General features: G+C 49.3%; 8 protein-coding genes and 1 non-coding gene across 10 annotated transcripts; 5 read left to right on the forward strand and 4 right to left on the reverse strand.

Moving 5' to 3' along the window:
• Nucleotides 1-225: 225 nt before the first annotated feature.
• On the forward strand, nt 226-2030 carry PV09_06519 (uncharacterized protein). The gene is made up of 2 exons (XM_016360170.1): nt 226-1214; nt 1277-2030. Exons 1-2 carry the CDS (start codon nt 1113-1115, stop codon nt 1487-1489), a joined length of 315 nt encoding a protein of 104 aa, XP_016211882.1. The 5' UTR covers nt 226-1112; the 3' UTR covers nt 1490-2030.
• Nucleotides 2031-2462: 432 nt separating this feature from the next.
• On the forward strand, nt 2463-4007 carry PV09_06520. Of its 2 annotated transcripts, XM_016360172.1 has the most exons (3): nt 2463-2960; nt 3019-3678; nt 3968-4007. In XM_016360172.1, exons 1-3 carry the CDS (start codon nt 2885-2887, stop codon nt 3985-3987), a joined length of 756 nt encoding a protein of 251 aa, XP_016211884.1. In that variant the 5' UTR covers nt 2463-2884; the 3' UTR covers nt 3988-4007. The 2 variants fall into 2 exon arrangements, with proteins under 2 accessions (XP_016211884.1, XP_016211883.1); XM_016360171.1 differs by having other exon boundaries at nt 3019-4007.
• Nucleotides 3847-6084, reverse strand: PV09_06521 (dihydroxy-acid dehydratase). The gene is made up of 3 exons (XM_016360173.1): nt 5889-6084; nt 5566-5825; nt 3847-5514 (listed from the first exon to the last, which is right to left on the reverse strand). Exons 1-3 carry the CDS (start codon nt 5951-5953, stop codon nt 4022-4024), a joined length of 1818 nt encoding a protein of 605 aa, XP_016211885.1. The 5' UTR covers nt 5954-6084; the 3' UTR covers nt 3847-4021.
• Nucleotides 6085-6334: 250 nt separating this feature from the next.
• On the reverse strand, nt 6335-9514 carry PV09_06522 (uncharacterized protein). Its single transcript, XM_016360174.1, has 2 exons — nt 9172-9514; nt 6335-9116 (listed from the first exon to the last, which is right to left on the reverse strand). The coding sequence occupies exons 1-2, from the start codon at nt 9382-9384 to the stop codon at nt 6576-6578; spliced, it is 2754 nt and encodes a 917-aa protein (XP_016211886.1). The 5' UTR covers nt 9385-9514; the 3' UTR covers nt 6335-6575.
• A 2550-nt stretch (nt 9515-12064) lies between these two features.
• PV09_06523 (uncharacterized protein) lies at nt 12065-13228 on the reverse strand (the record flags this gene model as incomplete). Its single annotated transcript, XM_016360175.1, has 1 exon — nt 12065-13228. One exon carries the CDS (start codon nt 13226-13228, stop codon nt 12065-12067), a length of 1164 nt encoding a protein of 387 aa, XP_016211887.1.
• Nucleotides 13229-13381: 153 nt separating this feature from the next.
• PV09_06524 (uncharacterized protein) lies at nt 13382-14542 on the forward strand. Its single transcript, XM_016360176.1, has one exon. The coding sequence runs from the start codon at nt 13448-13450 to the stop codon at nt 14459-14461; it is 1014 nt and encodes a 337-aa protein (XP_016211888.1). The 5' UTR covers nt 13382-13447; the 3' UTR covers nt 14462-14542.
• On the reverse strand, nt 14471-16520 carry PV09_06525 (uncharacterized protein). Its single transcript, XM_016360177.1, has 4 exons — nt 16067-16520; nt 14994-16014; nt 14753-14938; nt 14471-14700 (listed from the first exon to the last, which is right to left on the reverse strand). Exons 1-4 carry the CDS (start codon nt 16340-16342, stop codon nt 14582-14584), a joined length of 1602 nt encoding a protein of 533 aa, XP_016211889.1. The 5' UTR covers nt 16343-16520; the 3' UTR covers nt 14471-14581.
• A 121-nt stretch (nt 16521-16641) lies between these two features.
• Nucleotides 16642-16759, forward strand: PV09_06526. Its single transcript, XR_001622106.1, has one exon. It is a non-coding gene; the product is annotated as a 5S ribosomal RNA (ribosomal RNA).
• A 710-nt stretch (nt 16760-17469) lies between these two features.
• On the forward strand, nt 17470-18370 carry PV09_06527 (uncharacterized protein; the record flags this gene model as incomplete). The annotated part of the gene is made up of 3 exons (XM_016360178.1): nt 17470-17856; nt 17909-18133; nt 18305-18370. 3 exons carry the CDS (start codon nt 17470-17472, stop codon nt 18368-18370), a joined length of 678 nt encoding a protein of 225 aa, XP_016211890.1.
• Between the last annotated feature and the right edge of the window lie 29 nt (nt 18371-18399).

An 18399-nucleotide genomic window follows, 5' to 3' on the forward strand; every position in this document is an offset into this window, starting at 1 on the left:
AGTCCCTGGTCGGGAATTCTGCAATGATGCGTTGGCAACGCATATCGATACGCCATCGAGTCTGATGCGGTCAAAACTGCAACGGCTTCACGCTATAAATCGCATGCATGAGCATCAACCGCTCCCTGAAAATATGGGGAAGCTCACCAGGCAGTCTCGAGTCGAGTCGGAGATCCCTGGAGCTGCTTGCGTCTCTTGCCGCCCATGGCTGATATTCGACAGAGTGAATCGGCTCGAATGTAGGACTGCAGCTTCTCACCGGAAATCAAAGCCTGGTTGTTTCAGTTCTTTGCATCGAGCATCAGCACGAGGTTCTCGCCAGCAAACTCGCATGAAGCGGGCATCCTTTAGCTGCAGCTGTCTTTACGAATCGGGAAGTTCATCGTCCCCGAACTTGAGAGAAAACCTTTGGAAGGCGAAGGGCTACCCACATGATGCGCGTAATGGCAGCACGTAAAAGATAGCTGGCAGCGTGGTGGACTACTGATGCGAGCAGGGAGTACCGGAACCGTTTTTAAGGGCGCAACGGCGAAAAAAACCATGCTTTTCCTGGAATACAGCCAAAACCCACAGCCACCAGCTGGTGCTGCCGTGTCAGGGCTCAGCGGCGAGTAGATAGCGGTGAAGCGAACCAGCAAAGGTACTGATTGATGGCTACTGCACGGCGGGAGCGTCCAAGAGACTGGGGTAAACGCTACGGCTCTCGAGATCAAGATACGCTGGACGTCAACTACGATCGTCTTTTGGTCGTCCCAGTGGCACGCAACCTTCCGAGAGACCTGTCCATTCACAGCTGACAACCACGGCGACCGAACTGGTGGTGCCTTACTTGAACCTGTCAGCCTTACCACAAGTCTTCTGCTAATATAATCACCCAATAAGGCGCACAGCTGTCCATGCTCTTCTTGCGGCATGCTGTTGGGGTCATCCCCGCACGACATGCTCGGGTCCGACTTCGCCCCATCGTCGTCGGCTGAGCATTTGGGGCACGAAAATGAGCTTACTGCCCATCATCTGCTGCTGAGTCGTCCGTCGAGTTCAATCGTTGCTGGCTGCTCTGTCGTTCTTTGAATTCACCCACTTAGTGTTCGAACCGAGACCTGCCGACCACTATGCCGCAGATCCAGCGATTGACTCTTTTCAAGATTCCCGACGCTGCAGACCTCGACCAGGCTCTTGCCGCCTATGCGAAGCTCGAAGCGAACAATCAAAAGGTACGCTGCAAGCTGGCTAGTCTCATGCCACTACGCCTGGCTTGCTAACCGCCCTCCAACAGGATGGCAAACCCTACATCCTTCAGATGAAAGCATACAAGCTCCACGAGGACGAACGGAGTCAAGGGTACACATTGGCGGCCCGGACCGTGTTCGCAAGCCTGGACGACATGAAATATTACGACAACGACTGCCCAGCACATGGAGAGCTCAAGGCAACGGTCAAACCCTTGATCAAGGGTGGCCCGCCTCTTGTTCTCTACATGGACTTTTAGCTGGCAAATCGGTATATAGTCGCATCAAATGCAAACTTCTGCTGCATCCTGTTACCCTTGTATATGCACCTTCCCTCCCATGTTCTATTGCGGCGCCTACTAACCCAATGATCGCACTTCAATCATCTGACATGATCAGAAGCTCAGGTTATTAATTTCGGAGGTTGCGACTAGACGCGTGTACATTGCCTTCAAGCTACGATGTCCAAGATTAAGGAGTGACTCGATTTCAAAGTGTGTGCTCGGCTTCGCGAGAAATGAGCAGAGCCCTTGATAGCTTGACCGTCGTGAATGTCATCTTTTCGATGCAGACAAGCAAAAACACATGATCGGATTGCCCTTGCACATGTAGTTCCCTGCATGCCGTATCATTCCTCCAAGCCCGATCAATCGTTGCTGACAATTCCTTTGAACGGTGATGTGCCCTTTGGCTGAGGATGGCGATACATTACAGCCTGTTGGAAGAGTTCGTGGGAAGAAAATTAAGAAGCTAAATAGACGTATTTCCTCGATGTCATTAATATATCCCACCACAAATAACCTCCTGTTGCGCAAGTGGCGATTGGCAATTTGTGATAACTATTGCATTGCACGACTATACAGCGGCTGCGATGTGTGCAACTTGTTTTTTTTTTTTGGTTAAAAAAACAGACCTGTGCTGCTGATGGTAAATGACACTCTATTCACTGGATTTTTGTACTTTTGTTCAAGCAACTGCATTCTGCAAGTCGATTACGATCGCAACTTGTGGAAAGTGAAATCAGTTCGTGGTGAATGATGGTTACTCCACTTGAATTTGCACAGGCTGAATGACATGAGTACAGTCACGTGCCAAACACGACCGGAGAGATAGAAATCAGCGGACAGATTCCGGCGGAAATTTATCGTCTGATTTAACTCGGCGATAGCACCAACGAGCCCACTGGTTAGGACTCGAAGGTAAGATTCGTGACGATCTAGCCGGACTGAAGAAGTCGCAGAACTGTCAGAGAAAGTTGGTTTAAGTGATTATTAGTTCTGAAAGGGTAAAACTGCAGACAAATCGGGTCTGAGATCGGAGTAAGAAAAGCTCAGATTTGCAAATGGAAAGAATACGCCTGTGCAATTGCTGCCAGGTCGTGGAGTAGACGAATGGTGACATCCATATGAGGCGAAATTTCAGTACGCCGCATGTACCAGATACAGACTATCCTCGATCAAAAACGGAGTTTTCTTACCACCAGGCAAACACCAGAAGTTTCACCTAATTGGGCGGCCCAACGATCAAACGGATTCATATTGAACCGCGCGTGATGGGCGATGTTATGGGTGACATGACTATTTAATCCACCTTCTCCCCGTCTTGTATCTTTGATCGCAATCAGCGTACCGGACGCCCCAGAGCCGCAATTCGTCATGCCCGCGATCAAAAGCTTCGACCCGGAGAAAAACATACCCGATCTATCAGGCAAGATCATCCTGGTGACGGGAGGTATGATAAGTCTGCTCTACGGGCAGCACACATACCGATGAGCTGACACCGTTCACAGGGAATCAAGGTATCGGAAAGGAAACTGTTCTTGCTCTTGCACAACACGGGCCGAGCCATCTTTACTTCACGGCGCGCTCGACGGCGAAGGCTGAGCAAACATTAGCCGAGTTGAAGAAGAGGTCCCCAGACACGCCCGTCACTGTTATCACATGCGATCTTGCCTCCCTCGCGTCCGTGAAGAAGGCCGCACAGGATTTTCTTTCCAAGTCAAACAGCCTTGACGTGCTGATCTTGAGCGCTGGCATCATGGCCGTCCCCCCGGCGCAGACAGCGGATGGGTATGAAATTCAGATGGGCACGAATCACATCGGACACGCCCTCCTCACAAAGCTCCTCCTCCCGACTCTGGAGCAGAACGCCAAAACGAGGGATACACGCATAGTGGTGGTGAGCTCGTCAGCTGCGTTGATGGCCCGCGGGATTGATTACGGAGCGCTTAAGACCGACGGCAAGTCCCGTACCGTCCTGGGCGGCACGCAAATTCTGTATTGTGAATCCAAGCTCGCCAATGTATATTTCGCGCAGCAGCTTGCGGAGCATTATTCAGGCATCACTTCGGTCTCCGTTCATCCTGGCGTCGTTCGCACGCATCTGATCGAATCACAGTCCACACTCCAGAAAACTGTGATCAAGCTTTCTGCATACATAACACAGAGTGGTGAAATCCTCACCCCGGCGCAGGGCGCGTATAATTCGTTGTGGGCCGCAACTGTGGAGAAGGAAAAGCTGACAAATGGTGAGTATTACTATCCTGTTGGTGTTCCGGGCAGGAAGACGAAAGTTTTAGAAGACAAGGCTGCTTCCAAAAGGTTGTGGGACTGGACAATGGAGGAGCTGAAGAGCTGGACACTGTGAAGGTTGTGTCGGCCGCTCACAATTGAACATATTGCTTAACAGCATCAACTACTTTCTGACCTAACGTTTTTTACCACATGATTTAGTTCAAGAATTAAACGTTCCCCATTAACTCCGCAATGAAGCTGCCCAGCTCCGAGAATCACTTAAGGCTCAGGTGCATCAGTAATACACCCTCTGCTGGCATCCACCACATTTCGCGCATACTTGTACAGGGTTCCCTTTGAATACTTGAGTGGTGGTGCCTTGAATTCCTTCCTTCTCTTCTCCATTTCGGCGTCGCTAATCAAAAGGTTGAGCTCCCTGATCTCGGCATCTATTTCGATCTCGTCACCATCCTTAACGAGCGCAATTGGGCCTCCTTCTTGTGCTTCTGGGACAATATGGCCAATCAAAAAGCCGTGGCTGCCGCCAGAGAAGCGACCGTCAGTGATGAGAGCACAATCGTGTCCTAAACCAGCACCCATGATAGCCGATGATGGCTTTAGCATTTCTGGCATGCCTGGTCCACCCTTTGGCCCTTCATAGCGGATAACGACTACAGTTTTCTCTCCCTTTTTAATTTCACCGCGCTCGAGAGCTTCAATGAATAGGTCCTCAGCATCGTAGACCTTGGCCTTGCCTTTGAACCGGGTACCCTCCTTTCCAGTGATCTTGCCGACGGATCCGCCAGGAGCCAGCGACCCACGAAGGATCTGGATGTGACCAGTGGGTTTGATGGGGTCGGAAAACGGACGAATGATTTTCTGATCCGAAGGAAAATCTGGTACATTCTGCACGTTCTCTTTCATGGTCTTGCCAGTTACGGTCATAGTAGAACCGTCAATGACACCCTCCTTGATTAAGAACTTAAGTAAGGAAGGAGTTCCACCCATAGCGAAGACGTCGGCCATGACATATTTGCCAGATGGTTTGAGGTCGGCAAGGAAAGGTGTGCGGTCGCTGACGGCCTGGAAGTCGTCAATGGTTAGAGGGATACCAACGCTATCCGCAATGGCGATCAGATGAAGCACAGCATTTGTTGACCCTCCAAGAACCATGGTTACAACCATTGCATTTTCGAGCGCTTTCCGCGTGATGATATCCTTCGGCCGAATGTCTTCCTTGAGCAGGTTTTTGATCGCTTCACCTGCAGCAAGACATTCGATTTGTTTTGCCTTTGACTCAGCAGGGTTAGAAGATGAGCCAGGCAACGTGAGACCGATGGTCTCAATTGCTGTTGCCATGGTGTTCGCGGTATACATGCCACCACATGCACCAGCACCAGGACATGCATGTCTATTGATGTCGAATCTCTGCTCTTCAGTGATCTCGCCTGTGATGAATTGACCATAAGACTGGAAAGCTGAGACGATGTCGATCGTCTGGTTACCGAGGGTCTTCGCGCAGCCAGGCTGTATAGTACCTCCATACACCATAATCGACGGGCGATTCACACGTCCCATGGCCATGACTACGCCCGGCATGTTCTTGTCACATCCAGGAATGGAAATGTTTGCATCATACCACTGCCCACCCATGACGGTCTCAATGCTATCTGCAATCAGATCACGCGACTGGAGCGAATAACGCATTCCCTTTGTGCCCATCGAGATAGCATCTGAGACGCCCACAGTATTGAACTGCATCGGGATGAGTCCTGTGTGAAGTCAGACCCCATAGCTACTTTGAAGTATAACATGCCACGTACCAGCCTTAGCTACGCCTTCCTTGACCATGTTGTTCAGGTCCATCAAATGCATGTTGCATGGATTGCCAGAGTACCAAACGCTGCTAATGCCAACCTGCGCCTTATTCATATCCTCCTCTTTCAAGCCAGTGGCATACAACATGGCTTGCGATGCGCCTTGACTCTTTGGCTGCGTAATGTTTCTGCTGACCTTGTTTAAGACTGCTTCATCCTTGACGCTCGCATTTCGACGTTGGCTAGTGGTGCTGAAGCTTGCTCTCCTACAATACGCAAATCAGCATTGCGCTCACAACCTTTTCGATATATGGTCGTCAACATCATACAAGCAATTACTTCGCGCTGCCGCCGCTGGTCTCACGAGACCTGTGAGCCGAGTGAGATATGCCATGCTTCCGTATATCGTGTAATTGTGATGCCAATTGAATTTCGATTGCGATATCCTTATCCGCTCATGTTGACTCACACCCTTTCTGCCCTTTTCGATCGTTGTTTCGAAGTAACAGGGACGTTGAAATGAGCTCTCTCCATAGAGTTTTTCGAGAGAGGAGAGCAAGAGGCAGAAGCTCGGCTCCGATCTCGCTGGCCAATAGGAGGACCGCCAATTCAGCTTTTCGGAGTCGTGCACTTCTCCGGTTCTCCACCCATGCGCAAATCTTGTGATTCATGTAGTCAGCATTGCTTAGGTTGACTCTTCATATGATCTACGTCATTTATCATGTCTGCTCATAGCCGTCTTTACGACTCTGTACGTTTCACCAAGGGCAAGGCATGTTTTTGGCGTGAGAAAAACCATAGTAATTTTTTTTAAACAATGAACAACGGTTGCTTTACATTCTCGCTTACACTGCTCAGCCCTAAATTTTACAAAAGAAAGCCATGAAAATGATATATCATGATAGACAATTCCTTCGCTTGACAAAGTGCTAATTCAGAACCTTCCGTTCCATTGAAGGAGAAATGCGCCATTCCATGATATCAACGAGAGGAGAGATGCTTCCTGTTTGCGGGAGCTAGTGGCCACTGGCTGGAAACGGCCTAGGTGGTTCACTTGACCCGTTAGAAACAGGAGCTGGGGCGCCCAAGCCTCCAACAGGTGGAGTTCCACTGGGTTCATCTGGAGGAGTCGGGAACGGGGACGGAGTCGAACCAGGCTGCATACCCTTTCCCTTGCTTAACTCAGGCAGCTTGATTGGAACACCTTCACTTGCTTTCATTTTGTCCAACTTCTCCCCCCTTGCGACCTTCTCCATCTCCTCCTTGCTCAAAGTTTCATACTCAACAAGAGCGTGCGCCACCAGATCGAGTTCCTTTCTTCGAGACTTCAGCAGTGCTTCTGCGCGCTTCTTAGACTCTTCAATTATGCGACGAACTTCCTCCCAAATGATCTGCTTTGTTTCGGTGGGGAGACGAGCATAGTCTGATGCGAGATCGACATTGCCAAGGCGATCTGACATGCCAAACCTCGTGACCATAGAGTAGGCAAGACTTGTGGCCTGCTGAATATCGCTGCTCGCGCCGCTTGTGACTGCATCTTCTCCGTATAGCATTTCCTCGGCTACTTTACCGCCCATGCAGACATCGATCTTGGCAAGATATTCACGTTTAGTCTGAGAGACCTTGTCAAGTTCAGGAAGTTGAAACGTGATACCGAGTGCGTGCCCGCGGGGCATAATCGTAGCCTTGTAGAGAGGATCGGCGTGCTTGTTGTACATTGCTACAAGAGCATGACCACCTTCGTGGTAGGCTGTCATGATCTTGTCTTTCTCTTGGATAACGGCCGAGCGCCTCTCGGCACCCATTAAAATCTTGTCCTTAGCCCACTCGAAATCAACCATATGGACCTTCTGTGCTTTGCGTTTGCTTGCATGTACAGCAGCTTGATTGACAATGTTTTCTAGCTCAGCACCAGAGAAGCCTGGCGTGCCACGTGCAAGAACGGACGAGTCGACGTCAGTACCGATCTGCATGTTTCGCATGTGGTGCTTCAAGATTGCGGCGCGTCCACGAACGTCCGGTAAGGGTACCGCAACTTGTCTATCAAATCGTCCAGGTCGAGTAAGTGCCTTGTCGAGAAGTTCCGGAAAGTTAGTGGCAGCAAGGAAAACAACTCCAGCAGACTGGTCGAAACCGTCGAGATCTGTAAGAAGCTGATTCAGAGTCTGTTTGGCATATGCATGATCACGCTCATTGCGCTTGCCGCCAATCGCATCCAATTCATCAATGAAGACAATGGCAGGTGCCTTAGCACGAGCGGCCTGGAAGAGCTCACGAACACGTTTCGCTCCAACACCAACGTAGACTTCATCAAACTCGGACCCGGACATGTAGAAAAACGGCACACCAGCCTCACCAGCTACTGCACGGGCGAGCAAAGTCTTTCCTGTACCAGGCGGACCAGTAAGCAAGACACCTTTTGGTAATTTGCCACCCAGAGAAGAAAATTTCTCTGGTGCCTTCAAGAATTCGACCAGCTCTTGCAGTTCTTCTTTTGCCTCGTCGCAGCCATGAACATCGCTGAACCTCGTCTTCTGCAGCTCGGGTTTGGCTTCCGAATGTGTTTGCCCGCCGACTCGTCTTAGCATGCCGCCAGCTTCGAAAATCATGGTTGTAATGATATAAACAACCCAGGAAGCGAAGCCAAACCACAGAATTAGCTTGATCCAGCGGAACAAGGCACTTCCCATAGACTCATCAACCACAACATAGAGTGGACTGTCCTTTGCACCAGAACCGGACTTGGCCATGGCAACATTTCCACCACGAACTCGAGCAGCGACAGCTTGCGTCACAGCATTGAGCTGATCATTGTCGATGCTTGTATTGTTTTGAATTTGGCTATTCGCGCTTGTGTTCTGCGCTTCTTGGCCTTGTCCCAGTCTTTCAAGTGCACGTATGTACAGTGTTTCACAGGCAGGATTGCTTGCGAAGCGACCTGTTTCATATCGTTGAACGACTAGATCTGGTCGACCGGCGCGAAGTAGTGCTGAATAGAACGCATTTTGTGATGAAGCGCTACCAGGATTGTTGTTTGCCGTCGCCTCCATATGGGCAAGCAGATTATAGGACGAGTTGGACGACACGATATTTCGTCGTTGAATGCCGTCGAGCTGCGCTGTACGGGGCATAGAATGAAGAGTCAGAGGGCCGAATTTTGTCGTCGTCGAGTAGTGACTTCGCATTTGGAAAGGAGGAAGACGCCGTGCGATCGGGCTGCATCGAGAGAGACTCCCGCTGTTTAGTGCCCCAAAGATGCCAAAAACTGAGGGCGCACTTCGCAAGGCCTCAGGCGCAAACTGCGGTGTGAGGTGTGACCGAGAGACAACGGACAGGCAGTCTGGTAACGACACGAGTGGTTGCGATCCAGTAGCAGCCGTCGCATATGCTCTGCCTTGCATGCCTACGTTCCGCATGGTGCCATCTATCCGATTAGAAATGTTCACAGTCTTGCGGAAATTGGAACGCGTAGGAGATTCTTTTGGTGCACTTCGCCACGGCGTCTGAAAGGCAGCCGAAATCGAAGGCCAAACATCGACTGCTACAGATGCGACATTCTGTCCCATCGTTAGTGCTCCTAGCGAGCTGAAAATGCGGCGTGAGGTTATTTACCTGGAGCGCAGGCCCTTGGACAAAAGCCATGATGGTGAGGCGGTTGGCGGAAAGCCGCCTCAAAAGATAAGAAAAGGAAAGCAAATGCACAAAAGAAGTGCTATTAATGAAGAGCTGGAACTTTTTGACGACAGTTGGTTGCCGGTTCGATGGCCGCGGTGGGCCACAGATGGATGATGAAGCCGACAGACGAACACCGCTGGCGGCGAGCATCGGAAGGTTCGAGACTGGAAGCTGCGCTAGACCTTTTCGGGGAATGACCCGCTTCCGCTTGCATCAGCCCACCACTCAGGCAGAGAGTGAGTCAGGCGACTTGTCATAAAAAGCTCGAAGCAGTGAGGAGATCATGGAGTTACGACGGCTTTTCAAATTGTAATGTGCGTTACGTTTTGCTTTTTGCTTCCGTCCCATCCATCGAATCATGATTGAGCAGATTCCACCACAAGTGTCACAAGGGCTACGTCACAGAGTCTGGTCTCTGTTTTCTTGCGAATCACGTGTTTTCTATCTAACCGCAGGAGCAAAATATTGGCCCGACATATCGTTCTTAAACGAGCCAAAAGACGTTGGACCCTCTCCAAAGTGCCTTCTAAGTGCCGGCTTGGGGTTTCTCATCTTCCATCAGTTAACGTAATCAACCACCTAGTGGACCACACCACCTAGTGGACCACCGATCTCGCCTCCATCTCGTCTTCGCCTTCAACAGCAAGCTACCGCGTCAATTAATTGTTCTTATTTACAGCTAGTTGATGAGCCTGATAGTCAGGGCACTTTATTATCTTGTGTTCGAGCGAGCAGCACCAGCTGCACCTCGGTGGCGCTCGTTTCCGCTGCTCAGATGCCTCAGCTTGAACCGCCTCCGCTAACTCCTTTTGCTGATGATTAGCCAATTCAAGCGCCTCTGCCGCTGTAAATATGCCTCCTTTAGCTAGATAAGACCTTTTCTGAGCTCGCTTCCGCTGTTGTCTAGCATTCTCGGCAGCGAGCCTCTTGTTCTCGCTCGCTAGAAGAACAACACTATACATAGCCATCTCGTAGCCTTTAACTAACTGCGCTAGCGCTCGATTAGATAGCGATAGCGGGCTCTGAGAGTGATATTTAAGATAGCTTTTAAGTAGCTCGGTTTGAGCCTGTAGCTGTAGTATATTATGCGGTGTCTCCGCCACTACTACCAGGTTAACTACTGGTGGAAGCGGAGGAGTTGGTGTTCGGAACTGTGATTAAAGCTGGCTAAGTACGCGATCTGGGTTAAAGGGAATAAGCCCAGTAGCAGCGAAGCCGCTACTAGCAGTCCTAGAGGTGATCGCCTCCGCCCTCGCCACCTGATATATCTGTAGGAAGTCGAGCTTATCAATGTAGTTAACACTGAGGCCCATCTTCTGCTCTATAAGCCTACCATAGGCGCTCTTAAGCACTGAGAAACAGGCGACATCGAGCGGCTGCAACAGGTGCGATGAATGCGCCGGCATACAGAGGACGACAATGCTATTATCAAGGCAGTACCGGTCGAATTCAGGCGAGATATGGCTGCCATAGCTATTAAGAATAAATAGGCGATAGCGGCCGTGAGTGCGAGACCAAGTATGCTTATCAAATACGTGCTCTAGCCAGTGCAGGCCGATTACATTATTTATCCACCCGTTCTCGCTAACAGCGACAATCCAATCGAGCAGGAGCGCGCCGTTCTTGTACCAGGCCCTCTGGTGCATTACTACCTTGAGGATAACGAGCGGTGGCGCTGCAGAACCGTGTATTCCGATTGTTTTAATGATTGTTACCCACTCTCGGTTCCCAGGCTGAGTGCTCCTAGGCCTTCCAGCTCTATCGGCACCGGTGACGACCTTTGCAGTACTGATAACGCCTATCTAGAAGCCGGTTTCATCAAAGTTTATATATATTGTTCTTGTTAATGCCGTACTCCGCTATCGTTGTCTCCACACTCTTAAACCAGGCCTTAAGAAGCTCAGGGCTCTTGCATTCGCTTCTTTGGTAGTCATACTTCTGATTATACGCCGCCTTGATCGAGCGGTGGCGGCTAATAAACCTGTATACCCAGTTCTTGCCGAGTGCCGCCTCCGCTGCATGCTCCTTCAGCAAAAGCATTGCCATCTACCGGATAACAGCCTGACGCGGTGGCATACCGCGTCGATCCATTGAGAGAATCCATTCAACTAGGCTAGCCTCCTCATTACCGCTAAGAACGCGGCTGATCGCGTCGGAACCGCGTTGCGGAGGCACGCTTCGGAGGCGGCGAAGGAGGGTGTTTCGAGCGACGTCGAAGGCCTTTGCGGCGGCCGAGGGTGATTCGAATTCGCCTCGCCGATAGGCCTTAATAGCAAGCTCAAGTCTGCCAGCTCGATAGAGCGATTCCTGGCGTGCGTCGGTGGCCATTGGCTGTTGAAGATGAAGACGAGATGGAGGCGAGATCGGTGGTCCACTAGGTGGTGTGGTCCACTAGGTGGTTGATTACGTTAGCCCTAGAATCCTGACTAAGCAGTTTAGAGGTTCAATGCGTAGTACAAATGTCGACATTGGTTAATATCCAATCGCCACAGCAAAGCCAGAAATGCAGCAGAGCCAAAGACGACAAGAAGGCAATAACGTAAACGTCGTAGGATCAAATTGGTTTTCTCTTGGGCAGTCTTTGATACGGTTGCATCATGTTGTAATGGACACAGCGCCATCCCTAACATGCCCGCAAAAAATGCAGACTGACTGTGAAAAGTTCTGACGTACCTTCAGTGCCGGTGTCTCACTGCTGGCATTTTACAATCCACCAGACAAGTCATTCTCACTGGAGCTGGTGGCCTTGGGCGTGACCAAGGGGTGCATGCAGGATAGCATCTGAACCGGGCGAAGTGAGTATCAGTAGTGAACGGAGTCGCACCTCGAATCAGCTGGCATCATTCTGCTGCTTCTTCGCCTCTTCCGCCGCTTTCTTCCTTGCCAAGTACCTCTCTTTGGCACTTCCCACCTCGGCCGCCGTTTTGCGACTCTTACTTGCGTGCTCAAGTCTTCTTCTCTCTTCCGCTTCTTCATCGGCTGCTCGTTTTGCCGCTGCTGCTAGTTGCTCTTCTATCATCCTCGTCTGCCGCTCTCGCATGGCTTTTTGATTTCCAATGCCTTTGTTCTGCCATGCCGGCTGTACGGGTGCTCTATTCTGAGTCTTGACTGTGCCCGCAGGCTTTGGTTTGGCAACGAAGTTGAGACCTGCAGACAGCGTCTCACGTTTGTCGACAATCTGGCCTTCGTCATTGAGCAGCACATTTTTTCCCTGCGCTTTAAGCTCCTCTGCAATCTGTGCATCCGTCTTTTCCTCCTCCAATGGAACCTCGATTTTCTTGCCTGACTTGGTAACTTCCTCCGCAGCTTGCATCGCTTCTTGATACCGCCTCTCTTGTTCATCCATCACAGCCTTATAAAACCCCTGCATACCCAAAGCCTTCCTCTTTTTCTCTTCCTCTTCCTGTTTCTTCTTCTCGTCTTCCTCTGCTTTACGAAGTTGCTCCTGTTGCTTCTTATATGCCTCTGTTACAAACTTCTCCTTGTCAGCGTACATGTCCCCTTCAGCTTCGCGTTCACGTTGGAGTTGCTTGTCCCTTGCACGGGCTAAATCTTGTTTACGCGTTTCAGCTGCGGCCATGAAGTTTTCGATGTACCTCGATTGACGTTCTTCGGCCTCTTTCCTTCGTTGGGCTTTACGTTCAGCGTCTTTAGCGTGGATGGCGTCGAAAGCAGCATCATAATCATAGATGGCAGCGTCGACCTGAAGCGCAGATTCTACCGTTTTTAAACTCGACCTTTGAGCAGACAAGTCGCCGTATTGCAAGGTATGTAGCCCTGGCTTTGATTTCGCTTTCAGTGAAGGTTTACCAGGAAGCTCCGCGTCATCCAATCTCTTGGATGGCTGAAGCTGGTCAAGAGGAAGTCCGCCAACTTGCTCTGTGTTGTCTTGCTGTGTTGGTTCATCTTCCTCATCGTCGCCAAATAAAGCCTTCGAGCTTTGCAATGGCTTCTTGTTCTTGTTTGACGCACCAAAGCCGATCTTTAACGACATTGCCTGGTTTGTGCGCGAAGTTAGGACGTCTTCTGTGAAAGTCCAAAGTCGAGGTTTCCTAGCATTGCACAGCCACTGACTTCAGTGTGGCGCAACTTCCTAGCAATTACTAGTGAACCACTTCGGAATATGTGAATAGTTACTTTTTCTCATCATGGATTACCCTATAGTACGACCTTCACTCTTTTTCAATCATCTTTGCTTATTTTCTCAGCTAGAATGAGCACGGATAATATATCAGCTGGACTGCACAACCAAACCCGCAGTACGAAGTTCAAGTTTAAATCGAAAGCGAAAAGATCGCGACAAAATGGAGATGAAGATGACCTACGTCGCGGGACAAAGCAACGACGACATGAGGAGGATAAAGAGTCACGTAGATCTCGTAGACATAAAACAAAGGAAAGGAAATTGCATGAGCCGTTAAGCGATGATCAATCGGCCTACGACGACACATTTACGAACAACGCGAGTTCCAGCAATTACATCGATCCTGAAGAGGCATTTCGAGAATCGCTATTTGACGCTATGGCCGATGATGAAGGTGCAGCATTTTGGGAAGGAGTCTACGGCCAGCCCATCCATATCTATCCAAACACAAAGCAGGGCCCAGAGGGCAAGCTTGAGCAGATGACTGACGAGGAGTACGCTGAGTACGTAAGAGAGAGAATGTGGGAGAAAACTCATCAACATGTACTTGAAGAGCGTGCTAAGCGAGAGGAGGCACGTAAGCGGAGAAAGGCTGAGGAAGACCGGTTCTGGGAGAATGAGGAGAGAGCTGAACAAGCACGGAAAGAACGACGTGCATTTGAGAAAGAAATAGACGCTAGTCTTCGTAGAGGCGAAGAAAGAAAGGCTCAGAAGCGGTGGCAGGATGCATGGCAGCGCTATGTTACTGGCTGGGAAAGCTTCAAGAATATACTTGAAATAAAGAGTAAAGAAGAAGGCTCGTTAGCTGATAAAAGTTCACGAGGCATCATCCCCTGGCCAGTGGAGAGTGGGAAATGGAAACATGTTGAGAAAACAGAAGTGGAGGATTTCTTCCAGAAGGCAGTGCCCAAAGAGGAGGATCTCATGGGCGTCCTGAAAGTTGAACGTGTGCGATGGCATCCAGACAAGATGCAGCAACGTTTTGGTGCAAACAAGCTGGACGAGGAGACTTCGAGGGCGGTAACAGCGGTTTTTCAAGTAGTGGATCAAATGTGGGGTGATTTAAGAGCACGACAAGCATGAGGTTATGACCTTGGAACGATTATTCATTTGCCGCATTATACCCCATAGAGCATTCAGCGATATTAGTCAAATGAAAGAGACTTTGATACTGTTTTGTGAATCTGAATATCTGCTACGTTTTCAGTTTTGTCCCAAAGCTTCGAGAATTGTTGCAGTCATTGCTAGAACCTTTTCTTCCTCGAGTCTCCTTGCTACAAGTTGCAAGCTTACGGGCATTCCACGTACTGCTTCAGGATTGTCTAAATATTCGTCAGCTATTGGTCATAGATTTTAGACAGGGGCAGAGCGCACATCTCTGTTGCACATCTTGACAGAGCTCTGTTAGTGACGCTTCAGGTGGATGTGGTTCCTGGTCAATTGATGCTGTGAAACCGGTCGGGAATGAGACAGCAGAGTAATCCAGGATGTTAAAAACGCCCGTGTAGCCAACATATTTGAAGTCGCCATGTTCAACGGATGCGTACGGCGTAGTTGGACCTGCAAACGTGATTAGAACTAAACGATCCTGTAAAAGGTCTTTCCAGTTACTGACAGATGATGGCGTCAATTCCAGCAGCATTCCACCTGTCCAGGTACCTCTTTTGCTGCTCGACACGTGCAAGATGGACTTGCCATAATGCGTATACGCCTTCGTCCTTCGCAGTTTCATACATCTTCATCTCGGGACGAAATGGTTCGTTGACTGGCGCAAGGATCTTCCGCAAACTAGTTCCTCCATCTGCTACGAAGAATTTGGCAAGTATATCGAGAATCTCCTTATGGCCTTCAGGAGCCCAATCTATAACATCATGGCCGGCAGCTCTGAGTTTCGCTACAGTATTCTCAAGCGCCAATGCTACAGGCGGTGTCGGTCTTACTATGCCATCATGAGACATTACACCAAGCCTCAGTTTCGATTTCGGTTCTACGTTGCGCCAAGGTAGAGGTACGCAGCGTGGGTCATGATACCAAGGCTCGGCACCCACAACTGCTCGACTGAACAACTCGATGTCCTGTAGAGTTCGTGCTAGAGGTCCGTTAACGCTTTGAACAGCTTCCTGCCCAGCAAGACCACTTCTCGCACGAAGGGTTGGAAACCGACCAAATGATGGTCGCAACGTATAGATCCCCGTGCAGGCAGCAGGAATGCGCAGGGAGCCACCAATATCTGTTCCAACACCGAGAGGACTACCCTTGAAGGCAATAAGCGCGGATTCGCCGCCGGAAGAGCCTCCGGAGGTTAGCTTTCTGTTGAGCGGATTTACTGTCCTGCCAAAAACATTGTTGACACTCTCCGCGATCATCATTGCTGTCGGAACATTTGTTTTAACGTAGAGCACTGCTCCCAGCTCCCTCAAGATCTCGACAAGAGTAGAATTGTAACTTGCTGGATCGCCTACCCAGCTCGCGAAGCCCACTGTAGTGTCTACGCCTTCAACATTGAAATTGTCCTTAATTGAGATTGGGAGTCCATGCAGAGGGCCTTTTGGCTTTTTATGTTGCTTGAGATATGTATCGCATTCTTTAGCTGCGGCAACAGCGGATTCAAACAGAGTTTCGGATAGACAGTTCGTCTGCAATGGTCAAAATTGAATGCACCAGGCATGAGGATTTACAATCAATTACCAATTGATGAGCGGCACTGGCTCTTTTGCAAAACGCCTTTGTCACTTCTTCTGAGCTCCATTCACCGCTTGCCAGATGCTTTACCAGTTGAGTAGCATCACAGTCTGTGATCTCAAGCTCCCGGTCGGTGAACCAACCAGACTCTTTGGGAAAGATTGTGACGTCCACTTGGTTCTCTGGAGGCATGAGATGCTCCGGTATAATCCATTCCTTTGGAATAGAAGCGAGCAAAGCCGCACGCTTCCTGGCTCCTATTTCTTCCCACTTTTCTGGCATTGCGAAAATTGATATTCAAATAGAGGAATGATATCTTGGGGCATGCAAGTCAATAAGATGCATTACATGCCGAGAGCCGAGCTGTGGAGAACGCCACTGTCCCTGACCCAATAACAGCAAGGATACCTGACCTTTGTTACGTTCTCGGTTGAACGATACAAATGCTTCTGAAGCCGAGCTTAGATGGGAAGAGAACAATGTAGGCAGAGACAAATGGTAGGTGAGACCCTGCGAGAAAGTCACTTTGGCTCAATAGCAAAGACTATAAGATATCAAAGAAACACTTTATCCAATCACATACGATCATAGACTGAGCGAAAATTCGGGTCCCCGTCCGCTCACCCCTAGACAAGCCTCAGATCGGCCCATTAGTACTATGGTGGGTGACCACATGGGAATACGGTGCTGTCGTATGTATTCGCTCTTTTTTTTGACATTTCCAGTCGAAATGAACTAGCTAATAGTCAACAGAAATATATAGGAACTGATTTTTTTTTTCGGTACAAATTTTTGACTAAGTTCCGACTCGTTATCAGTAGAGTGAAGCTAAAGCGTATATCCGGAGTAAAAGGGTCTAGGGAATGGGGTGCACATACCTAATTGGGTCTAGACGCTGCTTTCATTGATTGCTCTATGCCCCGTTGTGATCAATAAAGCTGATGCTACATAATCCTAAATTGCATTTCGCACGTCGTTGCAGCATTTTTTTTCATATCAGCTGATCAGGGCCACGGGAATTCTGCCATATTACTCAGCGAAGCAAATTGAGAGTAGCAACACGGAGAAGAGCTTGCCCGATGCGAATGAATCGCCATGAAAGCCGTCAAGAATTGTCACACTTGTCGAGGTGCTTTCTTATCTCCAAACACCACGCTTGTCAGTCTTGCTAACATGACCAAGAGCGCAAGATAGGATGTGACCGAACTCTACCCAATTGTCATAACTGTCAAAGAAGTAGCAGAATATGTCAAGGCTACGGACTGAAGTTGTCGTGGCCGGATGATAACCATGATCGAAGACGCAAGAGCCTTCCCTTTGGCAGTCTAGAATGTCGCAGCGCATCGGAGCATTACATATCTCTTCAGGAAGGCCTTCCTTTCTTAAACACAACGTCCCGGGATATTTCAATGCCGAGATTATCCGCAAAGAAATTGCTCAAAATAACTTCTTATGACGTGCCACCAAATCTGACGCTTGGGTTATTGACAGATGAATCTCAAGGGACCCTATTATCTTATTATGAAGATGTTATAAGTCGTATGATTACAACAATAGATGATGCAGGAAACGGCTTCAGAAACGTACTTCTTCCCCTTGCACTCTCATCTAGGGATTTAAGCAGTCAGGCCTTGCTTAAAGCAACCATTGCCCTTTCAGCCTTTCATCTCGGACGATATGAGTTGGCTATTCAAAACAAGCTTGCGGCAATCAAAGCACTATCAGCATCGATAAATGCGGGTACAGGCTCCGAAGCTATTCAACTTGCCGCGTGCATGATGCTGTGTGTCAATAGTGTAAGATAGCTGAGTTGACTTTAGTTATTGTTATTACTGACTTCATGATAAGGTATTTGATGCGTCGGATGACAGTTGGACTATTCATCTGCAGGGTGCTCGAACGATTCTGCAAGGTTCTCGCGACACGCGAATAAAGAACTCGCATATGCCCTTTCTCTTAGATTGGTTCGCTTACCACGATGTGCTGCAAAAGTACACCCTGGTCCATGGTACTGGGTCCGAAGCGTGCCTCATCGCATCGATCGAAGAAGTCACAGATCCTAAAGACACAGAGGTATTGACTTCATATCAACTCCTAGTTGGTAAACTGACTTCGCCAGATTATCGGCCTACTTGGCTGCTCACGTGAAGTTTTGAAACACATCTCCCTTATCAATGAATTACGCAGTGTTCCACTGGAAGCAAGACCTGAACACAACGAAACTGCGGAGCTGATACGACGCAGGCTACAGAGTTTGCAGCAAACAGTCAAGATCCAGCCTGGGATTACAGCTGGGAACCTCAACATTAAGCGCATCACACTTACAGCCGATTTTTATA

This window comes from Verruconis gallopava, assembly GCF_000836295.1.
Source record: "Verruconis gallopava strain CBS 43764 unplaced genomic scaffold supercont1.23, whole genome shotgun sequence".
Classification (NCBI taxonomy): Eukaryota; Fungi; Ascomycota; class Dothideomycetes; order Venturiales; family Sympoventuriaceae; genus Verruconis; species Verruconis gallopava.